Genomic DNA, 19,358 nt, shown 5'->3' with positions numbered 1-19,358 from the left:
TAATTACTCCATACTTCAGGGATATCTTTTTTTTTCCCTGTTTTCATGCCACTTTTATCATCTCTAACTCCTTTTACAGCACTCTTTCCTCCATTACTAAACATCTTCAACAACCTCGAGAATATCTTACCACCTTCTTAATATTTATTTTCTATGTTCTTGCCAAAGTCCTCCCATGACTTTTGTTTAGCTTTCTTACATTTGTTTCTGTATTCTCTAAGAGCACAAGCTGACTTATTTGCTAGGAATGTTTGATATGCTTTTTTTTTTCTTTCCCTTTCACTGTCTCTTTAACTTCCTGTGTCCATCCCATGAAGTGCTGATTTTTCTATCCTTGCATACAACCTCACCACACGCCTCACTGGCTGAATCAATCAGGGTTTTCTTCAAGGCTTGCCACTGAATCGCCAAGGTTTGGTTCCTTTTCAATACGAAATTCAGTTTTATCCTGCTCAAGACTAAATAATAATCACTTCCAATTTCAAATCCTCTGTAATCTCTGGTGTCCTGCCCCAGGGAGAAAACATCACTATCAACAATAACATAGTCAATGAGATTTTTCTTGTTCCTTGCCTTTTCTCTCCATGTGAATTTGTGCACATTTTTATGTTGGAACATGGTTTTAGTAATAACCAGTTCATGTTCTGAACAGAAATATTTGCCATATTATTAGGTTTGCTCTTTTCTCCAAATTTTCCCAATATATTTTTGTATGTCTCACAATCATTTCCTACTCTGCTATTTAGATTCCCAACAAGGACCAACTTTTCCTTTTTCATTGTGTCTGGTGCTTTGTCCAAAGCATCAAAAAATTCCTCCACTTCAACCTTAGTAGAACCTTCTGTGGGACCACAGGCACAAATAGTCTCATTGTCCAGTTCCCCCATTCTGATATTTGTCCACATCACTCTACTTGAGACTGCCTGCCATTTAAGAAGATTAGCCTCGTATTTAGTGTTGAATACTATGGCTACTCCTTTTCGTTGTCATTGCCTGAATATAACATTTTGTATTTATTGTTCAGAAAGATCTCACCAGTTTTTGTCTTTTTTGTTTCAGTCACCCCTGTTATGTCGATCTGGTACTTATCTAATTCCGCAGCTAGCTCCATTTGTTTGCCATTCAGGTTTGAGTTGGGGCATATTTTCAGATTTCATCTAGTAGCTGACTTTCTGCTGTTCACCTTGGTTCCTTGGCAAAAACAACAGGGAGGCTTGTTTAACCGGGCAACGTCCCAGCCAGCATGAAATTTTGTTGTGTTGTACCATCCTTTTGTATTTTGGTTTAAGCCAATAAGAATACAATTTGGTCAGCTAAATCCCGAATTGCCAGTCCATTCTCGTTCGTTTAGTATTCAGGTAGATACCCGACAGGGCACCACGAGAAGGTGAGGATTGAACATTAGGTCAGAAGCACCATGGTCAGTTCTCCACATTCCTTTAAAGGCTATGTGGAGGTCTCCTCTCAGTTATACCGCTTTGACCCTAAACTTCTATTAATTTTATCAAAAGATTTTTCATTTTTTCATTGCTGGCCTGGTTGGCCTAGTGGTTAGAGTATCCACTCTCCAACCAAAAGGCTGCGGGTTCAAATCCCGTGGTGGGCATGGATGTCTGTGCATATACTAGTGGTGGTGGTGGACAGTAGATGGCATTGGTGAAGATGATGCATTTGGTGGATATGGGTGGATGAGTTTAAGTGATGAAGAGGTAGTTGTAGAGTAGGTGCCCTCCCTCGATGAGTCTTGGACTCCCTGGAGGTGTCAAATAATAATATTCAATGAAAGTCAGGTGTGTTTCTTTTTAGAAAATCTCTTTACATTTCTATTAATATTTTTTGAGTGAAAATTGAGTCTGTGCAAGATTGATCCTTTCGGAATTCATTCCATTCTTCTAGTTATTTGTCCTCTACAATACTGTTTAGTTTCTCTTTTAATATTTTTGCACATATTTTGTATTTAACAGACTATTTCTCCTATAATTATTGCAGTCATCTTTATTTCATTTTCTATAAATTGGAGTAACCAATGCTTTTTTTTCCCAAGAGTTTTGGAGTTTTTCCATAAATTCAGACCATGTTAAAGAATTTCAGAAGTCTTTCATTAAAATTTTCCCTGGTATTAGAGTTCAAAGGAACAATTATAGTAAGTTGTATAGATTAAAAAAATTATTTAAAAAAATCAACTAATGCCTCTATTCCCGTATAGGGAGTAGGTGAGGCCATTCTAGCCCTATCTAACTTTGGAGACTGAGTAGGCAGTTCAATCTCCACTGGTAGCCAATCAGAGATAGCTGGCCCATGGCTATCACTAAAAGAACCGACTAGGAATTCAGAGCATCTATGAGGATTCTGGTTAGTAATAGACCACTACGGAAAGAACTTGGTTTCAGTGGAAAGAGAAATGCACATAAGCCAAACAGTTTGACTAGTCTGCAGAGAGATGCAAGTTCATGATATTGAGCAATAAATGCCTGGAAGATGCTGATTCATATTGTCACACCTGGAATGTGCAATTAGGGCAAAAGAATGGAGAACACAAACACTATTGACATGTTTGCAACTTAGGTATCACTGAAACTCAGTTATTGTCTGAATGCTCATTTCAGCATAGTTTGTATAAGAGATTTCTTAAGAAATACAGTTTTTTTTCCCCAAACCATCATATCTGTTAATTTAAAATTGCCATATAATTTTAAACATGCTTTCATTAATCTTGCTATAATCTCTAAAACAATTATGCTGGACTTACTTTCTGAATTCTGAAATCCAAGATTAGTGTTGCTATCTGCGTTTCCATTAACCCTTTGACCTTTCCATCTCTGATTTTTCGAACGTCTTTTTTTTCTGGCTTGAGAATTTGGTTCAGCTGAATTTGGATTTCCACTGTTATTGGAACATTGGTATTTTTTTTGTCTCTTATCCTTGGCTTTTTTCTTTCGTGCAGCTTTTTCTTCTTCATCATCAGAATAGTCCAAAGCCTGGTCAGATATGTAATATTATAATAATAAATATAATAAATACCACATGAAAAAAAACAAAAATATAATGCACTCAGCATTAATGCTTATTATATATTTCATTATCATTTTTTGGAATGCATCTTCATGATCAATGATGTCTACATTCTAATATTAAATGAATAATAAGAAAACATTAATATACAAATATCAACAAAAGCACAAGCAGCTTTCAAACTAAATATAAATGTTGGAAGGGCAAAATCACAGTAAAGAACAAAAATATGAACATGTCAACACTCCAATTAGACTTGTTCTATAACAAGGAGGAACACATCAATAAACTGAAAAAAATTAATACTTGTTTGAAATAACTGCCCGATAGAAATCTTGTATAGAAAAAGTTAAAATTAAATTCTTTCTATACTGATTTTACTTAGGAATTTAAATTACATTAATTTACTTATTTTTGTAAATATTTAACTGTTGAATTACTACAACAAAGAATAAAGAAAAATATGTATAATTGAATTGTAATAACAGAATGTTAAGACAAAGAAATATCCCAGACGGATTAAAATGCAAGACCCGAGGTGATTGCAACTCACTCACGAAGATCAAGAGTGTACGGGGTTTCCCACCTTACGTAGTGACTTAAAAGGGTGGTGGGTGAATACCCACGTGAATAAAAGAGTAGCAAAATCCAAGGTCGATGAAGCAGATAAAAGGGGGGGGGGAGACATCGAGAGAATCAAGGCATTGCAGGAGAGTCCATTTCATCGGAGAAAGTTGGTCGATATAGCAGGAGTTCGTCGGGGAAGGTCGGTCATAGATAGCCAGAGGACCATAAGAGGAGAGGCAGTTATCGATGGTCGTCGCTGGGTAAGCACGCTTTCACCCAAATTCTGTTCTGGCTCCAGGTGTATGTCCTGTCGATTCTAGGTCAAGGGACCCATTCCAGCCAACAGACACCAGAAGAGTTAGGTGGGTCGTTTAAGCAGTGAAAGAAGTGAGTTCCGGACTTCCAGTCGCCAAGGTGCCTGATGACTGCAGCCAGTAGAAGTGCTCCATCGATGTCGCAAAAGGGAACCCGTGTGTGAAAGGCAATATCGGAATGAAATAGATGGCAACGATCTCAAGGATCTATTGATGTGAACTAGATGACAAAATACCAAGTAAGGTCTTCTATATATGATTAACTAAATGCAGAAATTGTAGCAGAGATTGATCTAGTATTACTTCAGGACTGAAGGCAATTAGCTAACAATGAGAATTTATCTGCCTAGTTGTGTAAGATAAGATAGCATTATTGCAAGGCGATAGTTGAATGTGCATATTGTTACTTATTGTTTTAAACTTGCCTGTTGCATAACATGTATAGCATTGTAGATCATTTCTAATGTATGATTTAAGTGTAGGCACAATTATTGCCATAATCTGCCTATTTAATGGAAAGGTTCTCGTAGACAGGCTTATACGTTGGTTATGCATTTCTAAATAACTTAGGGAATTGAAACAACGTAGATCCGAATATAAATTAAATTATGCTTTAATAGATATTTCCGATATTTCGGCAATGTCACATTGCCATTTTCTAAAGGAACTTACAAAAAGGCAGGTGCACACAGGCAATAACAATACAGTAACTGAGAATGAAGATATGAGGAGATACGATCGCACGGAAGGCTCGCCAATATGGTAAAATGAAGTTGAAGCTGTCTAGACAATTAAATCGCCTGACTTTCCTGAAACGCTGCCGGGATAACAAGGTAATCCCAAACTGTGTAAACTTGAAGCACCGTTTTGTTTCGCAAAAAGCGCTCCGTATATACAACCGCGCTAGCTACGCGTTACTTCGCGAACAAATCACCGCCACGCGGTTAGGCTTAGCCGAAATTAACGAAGCTATTCGTACCCTCGAAGATGAATTTTCGTGCACCTTGAACTACGAACTGTGGTCAATTTTACATGACATCTCGTGTACCGCTGCAGACAAAGAGTTTGAAAAGATACGAGGCCGACAGATGAAGAAATTCAATAAATTAAAAAAGAATTCTACCGTCAATCCAAAACTTGCTACCAACACCGTAATCAACCTTTCTTCAGTCACCCTGAAGCCTGAAGCTCTCAACGTGCTTTCACGTGGCCACAACTTCGCCATTGCTCCCAGAAAAATACCAAGTGAGGATATTATGATCCAGATTGAAAGAGGAATCCGCCACCTTCCACATCAAATCGCCAACAGTGTAAGACTGGATGTAGCTTGTGTCCTTTCCATAGCAAAACCACCCAAAACCAATATATCCAACAAGGAATTTAAAGCCCTACAGGAATTGAGAAATAATAAAGAATTAGTTATCACCAAAGCGGATAAAGGAAATGCAACTGTAGTACTTAACCAAAAGGACTACAAAGGTAAGCTGAATGCTCTTCTATTAGATCGGGCTACTTACCTCCCTATCAATTACAATCCCACCAACTCACAAATTAGAAAACTTCACAGGCTCCTTAAGAAAGTCACTTCTTGGCCTGTAGAAGTTACCAACAGATTAAAACCGTTTAACTCTATACCCCCCCGTATTTACGGACTCCCAAAAATACATAAAGAAAATGTGCCATTACGTCCCATAGTGGATGGCATTGATTCCCCCACATACAAATTAGCTAAACATTTGGCCAAAGAGCTCACACACTATACTGGCAACACACCATCACACATAAAAAACTCAGCCCACTTCAAAGCCAGCATAGAAAACCTTACACTCCAACATACTGACATAATGGTCAGCTTCAACGTCTCCTCCTTATTCACAAATGTCCCACTCAAGGAAACTTTAGAGCTAATCCAAGCTAAATTTTCCCCCGATATCTCAGCCCTATTTCAGTTCACAATGAACTCAGGCTATTTCGTTTGGCAGGGAAAATTCTACAAACAAATAGAGGGGACAGCCATGGGCTCACCACTCTCCCCACCCTTGGCCAATTTCTTTATGGAGACCTTTGAGGAAAAAGCCTTAGCCTCACAAAAGAAAAAGCCCCACAAAAACCAACCATATGGCTTCACTACGTTGATGATGTGTTCGCTATTTGGCCACATGGCTCTGAAACACTCCTCTCCTTCCTTACACACTTAAACAACCAACACGCCAGAATCAAGTTCACACTGGAAAAAGAAGAAAACAACTGCCTCCCTTTCCTAGACACACTAGTCACACGCCAGCCTGATGGAACTTTGGTTTTCTCAGTTTACAGAAAACCCACCCATACAGGCAGATACATCCACCAACAATCCTCCCCCCCCCCTCCCCTCACAACAATATGGAGTGGTAAAAACACTATACAACAGGGCTAAACAAATCTGTTCTAACGACATAGCCCTTAACACTTTCTCAGCCAATGGCTACCCCCCCCCCCCCCAAAAAAAATATTAAAACCTACAAACCACAGCCCCCCCCTCCTCCTCCCCTCCACAAAAAAGATTACTCTAAATCCATCACCATTCCCTACATCCGAGGCACCTCAGAAAAAAATCACCAAAATTCTAAAAAAACATGACCTCACCTCCTGTTACAGGCCTTACAGGAAATTGGCATCCCTTATCCGCTCTACCAAAGACCAACCACTTCCCCTAGACCTACCTGGTGTATACCAGGTCCCTTGCAGTTGTAAACTGTCGTACTTTAGCCAAACAGGCAGGACAGCGAATATCAGAATTTCTGAACACAAGGACTACATCCGGTTTTACAAGTATAGTCATTCTGGTCTTGCAGACCATGCTCTGGATACTCGCCACAGAATATGGTGGAAGAAAGCAACAATAATACACCGAAGCAAATATAAATTCGAAAGATTATTTATGGAATCAGCCTCTGCCATAAGAAACTCTCCAAACCTCAACAAATTTGGTTGTATGCGACTGCCCCAACTTTGGGAGGCATACATCAGCAGACCTTCAGCCCAACGGCCAAGAACGCCTACTTAGCCCGCCAGAGGGCACCATCAGGACTTCTAGGAGAACGATAGCTTCATATCTTCATTCTCAGTTACTGTATTGTTATTGCCTGTGTGCACCTGCCTTTTTGTAAGTTCCTTTAGAAAATAGCAATGTGACATTGCCGAAATATCGGAAATATCTATTAAAGTATAATTTAATTTATATTCGGATCTACGTTGTTTCAATTCCCTAAGTTATTTATTAATGGAAAGGTATTGAACTAGTTTCAATAGTTTACGATCCAAGCTAATATCAATGAGAAGTATAGAGTCAGAATTACTTTGTGTGCCAAGCATTAACCTTTATTGTAACTTGATTAGTATAAATAAATTGTTTTGTTTGTAAACTAATTTGCCTGATTCTTGCATACCAATACAGTGCTCATAAAAATCGAACTTGTGTGACCTAAGGGGATAGTTAGCCACGACTGAAGAATAGAGTTTTACGTTGCTTGATATAGTGATAAGAGTTAAAAATATTTCCGTACTTAGCGAAATGTTTTTTTTAAGGAAGGATATTTTAATCTTATCTGCGATTTCTGATAGGGCAGTGGAAATAAAAATAAATTTTCAGAAATCAATATTGAAAAATATGAAAAAAAACACAACAAAGGAATTCAGCTCTAGCTAGAGGCAAATTTCCAAGTTATAAAATTATGTGCACGTGAATAAACATAGTTACAACCTTGAGAAAAGGGGAGGGTCAAAAGGTTAAGAAAAAGGATTAACTGAGGTAGACTAAATCAAGCAACGGATTAAAAGCCTCGGAGTTATGACTGTATAATAAGCATAATAAATAACGTATAAAAGTAAAGTAAATAAGATAAGTAAGGAAAAATATTGAATAGACATTTAGAAACAAGTATAAATAAAAATAGAGCAAAAAAAAAATTAATATTTTTTTACAATCTGTAATGTCAGAAAAATACAAAAGACATCAGCATTACTATAATTTGATATATATATATCAAATATTATACCAATTAAATAGATGAGATAAAAAAAATTATCATGGCTAGAACACAAAATGAGAAAAAGATGATAAAGAATGGGTCACATTAATGAGCAGAAACCAAATCAAGGTTGGAGAATGCTTAAAAAATATGGCAGGGGTATTTCTTGATCTTAAAGAATTAGACATGTCTCTAGCAGAAGCATGAAACAGCAAGAAAGGTGGAAGACTGATTTGGTGCCCTGCATCTGGCATCACGTAATTAAGTAATATTTTTACCACGAGACACTTTGAATCTGAAAGTAAATGTCAGTACAGAATGGAATGACAATTTGTTGTGCAACACAACATTCAGATCTACTGGAAGAGGCCTTTTAATATTATTCTCGGGCTACACTTTAGTAGAATTTTTAAGCATTTTAATACAAAAATATAAGTAAAACCGATAAATCATGCAGCAGCAGACTTTTGCAAGGCATTTATTCCTGTCTATAATAAATAGCAGTTGTGTGGATGTGCCTATTACTCCCACATAACTGTTATTATCATTGAAGCCCTGAAAGATTTGATATGTTCTCTCACATTCCTAATAGTATATATTTTTTTTTCATGCAATTTTCATCTTTTTTCTCAGATGAAAAGTTCAGAGAGTAGAGTGCATTTGCAGCTCAAACAAATGCACTACCAAAACTTCCTTTTCTGGTGGAATTAATGTTGTCCACTGGAACAATGAAAAAGGCACTATGGCATATCTTAAAGGCAAACTTACTGATGAGGAAACTGCCAATATTTACCAATTCACTCATACATATATAATATTAATAAACTATTTATTGTATTAATTCATTATCTAAATTTAAAGAGCTTACTTCAGGAGGTGGTTCATTATTGTGTTTCCATGAAGCATCTGAGCCTTTCAATCTATAAATGGAAAGAGAAATGCAAAATTAGTAACACTGCTTAAAACCTTGCTGCATTCTAATTAAACATCTGTACTATAATTTTACATTATAAAAATTTCACCACTTCATTCACCCTGCTAAACTTATGTCATTACAAAGACCATAAAAATTAAAAAAACATGCAATAACATAATGATAGTGGTACTATCATTGTTAGTACGAGTTTTTTTTTTTTGAAAGCTCAGAGATATAATGGAGTTAATTAAACTAACCAAATAATCAACAAACATATTTTAAATACAATCTCCTCCATGTTAATTTTTCTATTTATTCTACTGATCAGATTATTAATTTTATTTAGGATTTATATAATTTCTTTCACATCATAATACAATCTAATCAAGAGTCAACATGTAATAATTTTAAATACAGTCTTCCTCTCAGCATGGTTTGATTATAACTAAGTAAATATAAAGAGAACATTCTAGAATTATTCAATAACTATTCTCACAAAGAAACCACCAACAAAAATTTGGTACTACGATATGATGCTACTGACTTGAGGACTATGATAGTAAATAGTGCTGTAGTAACATTTTTTTTTAGAGCAGCACTGTACCTATGGGAATATGATAAGGATATTGCACTAGTTTTAATGAGCAAGTCTGTCTGTCATAATAGGATTTGTTACTGTGGGAATCTGTACTAAATACAAAAGTGATATATTCATTAACCATACTCAAACCATCAACAGAATAATATGAATAAATCCTTTGAAATCCTCAATAGGCTAGAAAACTGGCCTAACAGAGAGGAGAATTTTACTTTAAAGGCTATGTTTCTGGCATGACCATCCATTGACATTATCCAGCAGGCCAATAAAGTGGTCAGCATGAGAGAGAAGAAGGGATACTCACCATGATTCATATTAATTACAGTGGTGTACATCACTACCATCAAATTCATAGTGAGTATCCCTTCCTCTCTCTCTCTATTTTCCTAACTACAATTTTCCTCCAAATCAATCTGTCGAATATTATCGGATTTTATATTTTTGTCTTCTAAGGCAATTTTTACTGTAGCAATCTACCTATATCTTGGTCTTCCTCTACCATTCTGTTTAAGTGACCATACCACATGAGATTAGCTTTGCTAACACATTCCTGGATGCTGACAATGTCAAGTTCTTTCCTAATATCGTCATTTTTAATATGACACTGCCATTGATGCCATCTGTTCAGACTCTTACTCTTTCTCAGGACTCTCATATCTGTGATCTCTAGTCCATAGTGAAATGTTTTTATTTCTAACCCAGCTCTCAGATCCATAAGTTAAAACTGGCTTGAACACTGTCTTGCATACAGCTAATTTAGTGTTTTAACTAATTCCTCTCTTATTCCATATAACATTATTCACTCGGCTTCCTACCATACCAGCTTTGTTGATTCTGTTGTCTATTTCCATATTTAATTTACTATCTTAACTAAAAATCATGCCTAAGTAGCTGAAATGTTTTATTTGTTCTACAAGTTCTCCAATTACAATGAAGTTGATATTTTCAATGTTTCTGCCTATTTTCATTGTTTTGTCTTGTTATTGCTGACCTTCATACCATATCTATTACAACAGTTATTCAATTTAGTCAGGAAATCTTGAAGACTTGTACTGGATTTATTTAAAAGTATAACATCATCTGCATAAAGGAAAGAGCTAAGATTAACATCTCCAATTTTGATATCAGGTTTACTACCACTTTCCTTCATGATATGATCCATATAGATAATGAATATCAGATGGGATAACATACATCCTTGTGCAACACTAGATTTAACATTAAACCATCTTCTTGTACTTCCTTCAATTCTAACTGCTGACTTACAACTCAAATAAAGACTAAGTATTGCTTGATATAATGCCCCATTGACACCATACAACTGTAGCATGTATCTTATCCGTGTTAAATTACTGCTTACTCACTGCATACCTCAGTCTGTTGGATTTTATTGTCTGAAAATAAATACTCTTAGTTATGGTCGTTGCTGCATTTATTATGCCATGACTCTGAGGAATGAGTGATTCTGATACCTCTGATAGCAAGCTGCCTGTTCAGTGTAATGTTCCTGATGGCTGTCAATCGACTTGGTCAAATGACCAAACGAGACAAGGACTTGCCAAAATGTACTAAAACAATCTATTGGTGCACATCCTGTAAGGTGTTTGGATTTGGCAAATGAGAACTGCTTTCAATGTTATCATTCCCAAGTTCAGGAATTCTGGTAATAATTAACTGAAATGTAGCATCAATGATGATATGCTTTGAGAACAGTAAATAAGTAAAATTCATTGTTTTGTACTTTAGGCCAAAAATTATGTTATAACATTTTTTTTGGGAAGTCACTTTGTAATTTTTTTTTTTTCCAACAGTGGGCAAGAATTGTTGAGGAGCCCAAGATCATGGTGCTGAAAAGTGAGCAGCCTGGGGTTCAAAGTGTTTGAGCGAGAGAGACAGAGAAAGAGGATATGAAAGGATTGTTGGAAGAAGAAAGAAAGAAAAGAGTGGGAGAATAAAAATGCATTGCTAAGATATGATAATACTGACTAAAGAAGGAGGACCATGATAGTAAATGATTTGATGTGCAGGTTGTGTAGAAGAAGAAGAAGAAGTGAAACAAATGATAGGAACATTAGGAATAAAGGAGTTAAGTATTTTGACTGAGTAAATACAAGTGACCTAGCAAAAAGTGGATCAAAAATGTACAGTATCCATACCTTTCTACAAGAAATCACTATTAGCCTGTTATAGTGAAACGTGCACTATAATAATAAATGATTTCTTTCATCCCCAAGAGTTCACGACAACGAAAGCTGATACACTACAGATTCGACAAGCTACAATATTTGATATGATCATTTAAAGAAATTTAAAATTTAAAGAATAGCAATAAAAATGTAACTTGAAATATTCAATTTCAACCTAAGCCATATAAAGTTTCACAACATATATAAGGGGAAAAATATCATCAGAATCAAATTTGGGATTTACTGTATTTGCCAGAGTATAAGACGCATCCCCTTTTTTGTACACATTTTTTAGGAAAAAAACTTTATCACTGAATATTATAATGAATTTACAGTATTTCAAATATAAAGTAATGAGTAGGTCTACTTTCAACAAATACCTAATCTGACTAGGAAAGAGTACCCACCTTTTAATCTTCTTTGTCAAAACCCAGAAATTCAACTCCAGAGCTAAATGAAGAGACACTTGAAATCTCTTCTAAATCAGAATCTGAGTCCTCATACAACAAATTGTCCTCTGTACCATCCAGTGCATTACTAATGCCGCACTCCTTAAATGATTTAACCACTGTCTCAGTTTTCACAGCATCCCATGAAGCTTTGACCCACTCACAAACTTGTGAAATGCTAGGCTTCTTCCTTCTTCCTGATGGCGTAACCTCAAAATCTGAAGACTGCATCCAGCTGTTCCACTTCTCCTTCATAAATCCCTTAAATGGTTTATTAATACAGACATCTAAAGGTTGATGCTAACTAGTTAGACCTCCTGGAATTACAGCTAACTGAGTTTTCAATTCCTTGAGTTTCTTTTTAACATCTTCTGTTCCGTGAGAACGAAACTGATCCCATACTAGCAGGGCAGGCTTCTTCAACAGTCTGCCAGGGCACCAGTTTTTTCCCATAACTTCAATCCTCCTCCTCCTATCCAGCCTTTTACGTGAACATGTACAAACACTCCATTAAGCAGTTTTTCTTTGGGTAGAGTTTTCCTTTTAAAAATGAATAGTGGCGGCAATTTTGTCCCATTAGCACAGCAGGATAAAACAAACCATGTAGTGAGTTTTTTTTGTGCCCCGAAGTTTTAGCAGTAACACCTTTTGTGCCCTTGGAATCTACAGTTTTGTTTGAAGGCACATCAAAATTATAAAATTATATTTGCTCAAGTTCAAAATTTTCTCGTTTCCTTGCGTTAATGACGAATCAATGAAATTCAATAATTTTTTCTTCATATTCAGCTGGCATTTGTTGTGATATTTTTGCTTTAGTCTACATAGCTGGTTTCTCTTCATGAATCTTGAACACCATGATGTTGATCCAGTAAAGTTGGTGATCCCTCTGTTAGTGGCTATCGCTTTCGATTGATCAATAATCATTTTTGTAGACACTGAAAATCCCGCTTTTCTGTGGTCTAAAATCCAAGTATTCAGTTCTACCTCAAGTTCTGGCCATTTTGCAGTTCCACTTCGTAGATTATGTTTACTGTGAGTTGCTTTTTTTTAGATCTTCTTCCTGATTGCGCCAAGTTCTTATCATTTTCTCAGTTTGGGTGGCCTGAAATGCCTCTGCAGCCCTGTTTCCATGTTCTTTAGCATATGCAATCACACGTAGCTTGTATGCAATATTGTAGCAATGCTGACGTTTTTCAGCCATAATTTGCCAAGAAATTTAGAGAAAATTTAATGGCAGAAAAATATCACTGTTCATAATAACCGCATCCACTGAACTCTATGTAACTGGAATGTTCTCACACACTGCAAGGAAGCAAGAAAGAAATCACATAACTTGGAACAGAGAAAATTTCCAGAAATGAAAGTAATAAAAAACCGAGTATCGGCGTATAAGACACACCCTGTTTTTTAGACCTATTTTCAAAGAAAAAAAGTGTGTCCTATATGCCGGCAAATACGGTAATTATTTTGAATTTAGTTAATAAAGAAGAAATAATGTCACTTCTAGATACATTTTTGTAAATGCTTAGTAAGCTGATGGTTCCTATCTTTCATTCTGCTGACACTGCTGTTATTAAAGGGAAATGACATGCATTGGTCAAGTCAGTTCAATGAATACAGAGTAAGTAATCATTATGCAAGACTTCACTCACACAAAGACCACAAGGAGGAAAAGGATACATAGACAAGGAAGGAGTTAAAACAAAATTTTTGCAGCTACTAAGAGATGATTACCTAAAACAGCATGATAGAGAGAATGACCAGGGCTTTAGGAATGCTAGATATGGTGATCTGATCTTATCAGAGGATTTGTTCATGATCAAAGTATTCATCCATAACCACTTTTTCTCCAAAATGATGATCGTACAACTGACTCTCCCAGTCAGTTGTATGATGATCATACAACTGACTGGGAGATGACTAAATACATGGAAAGTGCTTAGCACCTTTCAGTTAAGAAGGGTATATGGAACCACAAACTACTTCAGTTAGTACATATGGAACTACTTTGGTTAAATGGGGGGGGGGGGATATATGTTAAACTACAAAACTAGAGATTATGACCCAAGAAGACAGCTTTGTGCATAAGAAACTGTAGGAGAAGAATACTAGTAGTGCATGGGTGAGAAATGGTATAGGAGTTAAATGGATGAGAAGCATCATTAAGTAGGAGCTGAGGGAATATTGCAATGAACAAAAAGCATAAAATTTAAATTCAATGCTAACTAATAATCATGTCTTAAAATGTTTCCATTTCTATTTATATAAACATGTTCAAAACAACACACCTTCTCAGCTGGGATGTGAAAACGTAAGTTGTAAGGTCATAGCGAAGTGGAGCACAGTAAACATCCATTCCTTGTGTGATGCCTCTATCTGTGATATCTTGTTTACATTTAAAGCGAACAACATATAGTGGCTGCTCTACTGGACCAAAAACATCAAAAATCTAAAGAGCAAAAGAAAATGTTAATGAATTATTCATCAATACAGGTCTTCTTACAAAATTAATACTTGCTATTATTAATTATTATAGGGGCAAAGCTATTCTGAATATTTCTGAAGTAAAACAACTTTACAACTATAATAATTACTGGGATAACACAATTATGATTTCTTCACTGCAAATGCAGATGTTTATGCCTTTTTTTATCTTTTTCAATTTTTTATTTTTATAGCGAATTTCTTAGAGCAGTTACCTAATTCAGGTAAAGAATTCTGAAGATATGTACTAGATTTATACAAAACATCATCTGCATAAAGTCAGAGCTGAGTTAAATATTCCCAATTTTGATATCAGGCTTAATGCTACTTTCCGTCATAATGTTTCTGTCCCCAAGTGGCTCTGATGTAAGAGAAGATATAAACATCATCATCAAATTCCTGACATGTACCTCAAGGGGTGTACAAGATACGATAGTACATACCTTGAGGGGGGGGGGGTACAAGACTTGATAGCAACAACTAACTTCCTTATCTACAATTTTCCTCTAAATCAATTGTTATCAGATCAGATCTTATATCTCTGTCTTCTAAGGTGTTTTTTTCTGTATCTTGGTCTTTTTCCTGCCAACCTGGCAGAGAACACTTGTTTTGCTAATCTTTCCTCTCGCCTTCTGTTTAAGTGACAATACAACCTAAGATTAGCTCTGCTAAAACACACCTGGATACAAAAACAATACCAAGTACCTTCATAATATCCTCATTTTTCATATCATATTGCCATTGATGCCATCTGTTCATACCCCTAATTTTCTCAGGACTTTCATATTTGTGATCTCTAGTCTCATTTCTAATCCAGCTCTCAGATCCATAAGTTAAAATTGATTTGAACACTATAATTGTATGCAACTAATTTAGTGTTTTGACTAATTTCTTTCTTATTCCATATAAATTTATACAGTTGACTTCCTACCATACCGGCTTTGTTGATTCTGTTGTCTATTTCAATATTTAATTTACTATCTTAACTAAAAATCATGATGCAGTTGATATTTTCGATGTTTCTATCTATTTTCATTGTCTTTATCTTGTTATTGCTGACTTTCATACCAAATTTATTACAACATTTATTCAATTAGTCAGGGAATCTTGCAGACTTGTACTGGATTTATTTAAAAGTATAACCTGATCTGCATAAAGTAAAGAGCTAAGATTAATATCTCCAATTTTGATATCAGGTTTAATACTGATTTCCTTCATAATGTGATCCATATAGATAATGTACATCCTTGTCTCACACCAGATTTAACATTAAACCATCTTCCTGTACTTCCTTCAATTATAACTGCTGACTTACAAATAAAGACTAAGTATTGCTTGATATAATGCTCCAATGACACCATACAACTGTAGTATTTTGAATAGCTCTTCTCTTGGCACCTTATCATATGCCTTTTGCAGGTCTATAAAACTTAAATACAGAGCCGGCCTGGTTGGCCGAGTGGTTAGCATGTCCGCTCTCCAGCCAAGAGGCTGTGGGTTCGAATCCCACCATGGAACATGGATGTTTGTGATTGTTACAAACTTTGTGTGGAAAGGGAATCTGCGACCCTACTACTTATTCTAGCAGAAGACATCATTGCCAAAACAATGTGAGGTACGGCGTCTATGGACGTCAAATGTGAAAATTTTATTTATTTTATTATGATTTCTCAACTATCTGTCGTAAAGTGAAAATCTGATACTGACAGACTCTATTTGGCCTAAACCCAGCTTATTCTTAAGCAAGCTTCTTTTCCACAATCCTTCTCAACCGTTTCTCAAGTATATTTGCATAAATCTTACCAGGAACACTGGTAGGAAAATACCTCTGTAATTCTCACATTCAGTTTTATTTCCCTTTTTGTATGGGTACAATGAGAGCTCTACTCCAATAATTTGGAATTTGTCCCTCTGTCCAGACCTTCTGAACTATGCAGCAGCCACTGCAAGACTTTTATACCTCCATACTTGAGCATTTCTGGTCAAATATCATCTACTCCTGCTGCTTTTCCACATTTCAGGCTTTTTCTACTTCAAGTATGGATATGTATTTCTGATTGCATGTCTGGTGAGTGTTTTTTACCACTGTGCTGTCACTGCTTGTTTCATTTAGCAATTTTTCGAAGAAATTTCTCTATACATCCAAGATATCTTTTTCTCCAGTTTTCATGTCACCTTTATCTGTAATTTCTTTTACAGCACTTTTTCCTCCATTTCTGGTTTGCCAGCAGTCACCAGAATATTTTCTGGAGACTGTTGGCAAAATATTCTGCTACTTTGTGATATTTATTTTCTGTATTCTTACCAAAATCTTCCCATAATACTATGGGGAGGATTAAGGACTTTTTTTATTTTTATTACTTTTATATATTTTTTGTATTTTCACTTCATTTTTATATTATCCTAGAAATCAAACATGGAACTTTTTCAAACCACTTTCAGGCCTCCAAATAAGGATGACAGTGATTTTACATTGGGCAACAAAATTCATCTCCCATCTAAAGATAATCATTCACAATCTATGCCCATGGTGAGATTTGAACCTACAGCCTGTTGGTTGGAGAGCAGATATGCTAAACACTCAGCCAGTCAAGCTGGCAATTATCTATCCAGATGTCAAATTGATGCTGCTAGTCAGCATCAATTTGCTAGCCAGGTAGTAGCGTCTCCGCTCTCCAGCTTATATGTTGTGGTTTCAAATACCACTATGGGCCCAGATGCAAATGTTTTCAGGTTGGAGATGAATTTTATCACCTGGTATGAGATCAAGTACAAAATTCACCTGAAGGAGCTTGAAAAGTTTCATTTTTGGTCTCTAGAGGAAGTTTCTGGGGTATTTAACCCTCAGCCAACCCATGGTAAATGATGGACGATACGTCTATAACACCTTTTGTGAGGGATTCACATGAAAATCATTCCAAGTCTATCTTAATCCTTTTTTATTCTGTCTACCTACATTCTCTAAAACAACCTTCCTCATTCAGAAAAATTAAAGGCAGAAACTTAGCTTATGTGAAATTAATTTATTGGCTGTAAAATTTTTGCCTACGTATCATAGGAATCCTCAGTACATTAATAATAAAACACAATATAAAATTACAATAAAAGAATCATTTCAAAAATGCATCACTATACTGTTAATAGGACAACAGACAGTCAGTCAGTAAAATTCCTAATTATTTATATATAAAAAAAATCACAATAACATACTATTAGGTATTTGCATAAAAATGAAGATAATATATTTTTAGCCAGCCTGGGTGGCCGAGTGGATAGCGAATCCAGCGTATCCACTCTCCAGCCAAAAGGCTGCGGGTTCGAATCTTGCTGTGGGCATGGATGTTGATTGTCTGTTGAAATACCAGTGGTGGTCAACAGTAGATGGTGTTGGTGTAGTTGCAGTCAGTTGGTGATTGAACGGTGGAGACAGAGTTGTAGAGCAGGTGCCCTCTCTTGATGAGTCCTTGGACTCCCTGGAGGTGTCAAATAATAATAATAATATTTGCCATAAAGGGGATAAATAAAGGCCATAAGATCTTTTTAAGTTCAGTTAAACAAGATTTTCCTCCTGATATCATCAAACTTTTTGCCTCTGTAATTCATTCTGGTTATTTCAGTACACAAGAAAAATGGCACCAACAAGTTGAAGGAACAGCCATGGGTAGTCCTATCTCTTCTACCCTTGCCAATTACTACATGGACATTTTGGAGATCATCTTAAAGGCATTTCTCCTAAACCTATAGTATGGCTCAGATATGTAGATGACATATTTGCAATGCAGAAAAGGTCATCAGATTTAAAATGAGTTGTTTCAAAAATAAATATGATTTATTCGAGAATTCAGTTTATTTTAGAAGAAAAAACAGTCTAGCTTTTTTTAGATATTTTAATTCTTCATCGACCAGATGGGTTTACAATTTTCTATTTTTAGAAAAGAAAGTCATACTGATCATTATATTCATGCTAATTCTCATCATTATCCTAATCAAAAGATTGGAACCATTAAATCATTATATCATGCTCATAATATTTGTTCCATTGAAGACCTTTTACAACAAGGATCAAATTATATCAAAATCTGCTTTTATGAAAAATGGCTTTAATGAATCTTTTATTAAGAATGCCTTTAACAGTTTTAGACAATCAGCTAGATCTCCTGAAGATTACTCCCTTATATTAGGGGATTTCTAAACATATAGCTAAAGATCTAAAAACACTTAATGTTGTAGTATCCTTTCTTCAACTAAAGGCAAGCTTTCTCCATTCAACCTTCCAAGTGTCTACCAGATCCCATGTTCTTGTGGTTGTCTTACTTTGAACAGTCTGGCGGATCTGCAGCCATCCGTTGTGAACATTAATCTTATATTCGGTGCCATGAAGCAGAACAGTCTGATAGGTATTTTCAGTTTAACATGCCATCTCAACTCAACCTACAATTTTTTTGGAAGAAAACGTATGCAAAATTTTTACAGCTAAAAAATTAATTTCATGTAAACTAAGTTTCTGTCTTTAATTTTTCTAAATCTTTCTGTCAACTTATACTATGAGGGATATCCAGAAAGTAAGTTCCGTTTTTAAATATTTTCACTGCAGCACGCTGTGATCACAATGGTGCGCATGCATACTGAGTTTGCTCATTTCTTAGCAAGGTGTTGGTGTTATTTTCGGACATTCTTGCAGTGCGTACGCTTCTTGGCGTGTGTTTATAATGTCTAAGAAAATCGAGGTTTATGCATTGGAATTCTTGACAAGCTACCATGAGGATGGCGATACTTTCCTGAGTAGACTTGTCACTGGGGGCGAGACTTGGGTGTTGCACGC

At 35.8% G+C, this 19,358-nt stretch overlaps 1 protein-coding gene across 1 annotated transcript in view; it reads right to left on the bottom strand.

Moving 5' to 3' along the window:
• LOC150099276 (uncharacterized) overlaps positions 1–19,358 on the bottom strand; it is a 55,884-nt gene that overhangs the window by 3,378 nt on the left and 33,148 nt on the right. Inside the window, exons 6-8 of the mRNA XM_090403901.1 lie at positions 14,341–14,501; positions 8,772–8,823; positions 2,750–2,978 (exon numbers count right to left, since the gene is read on the bottom strand). Of these exons, the coding sequence (XP_090260027.1) occupies positions 2,750–2,978; positions 8,772–8,823; positions 14,341–14,501 (442 nt within the window). The remainder of the gene's footprint in view (positions 1–2,749; positions 2,979–8,771; positions 8,824–14,340; positions 14,502–19,358) is intronic.

This window comes from Typopeltis vanoorti, chromosome 14, assembly GCF_054136105.1.
Source record: "Typopeltis vanoorti isolate ZY-2024b chromosome 14, IOZ_Tvanoo_1.0, whole genome shotgun sequence".
Classification (NCBI taxonomy): domain Eukaryota; kingdom Metazoa; phylum Arthropoda; class Arachnida; order Uropygi; family Thelyphonidae; genus Typopeltis; species Typopeltis vanoorti.
Note: the sequence above shows the minus strand (reverse complement) of the source record. Positions and strands in the feature narration are given on the sequence as shown.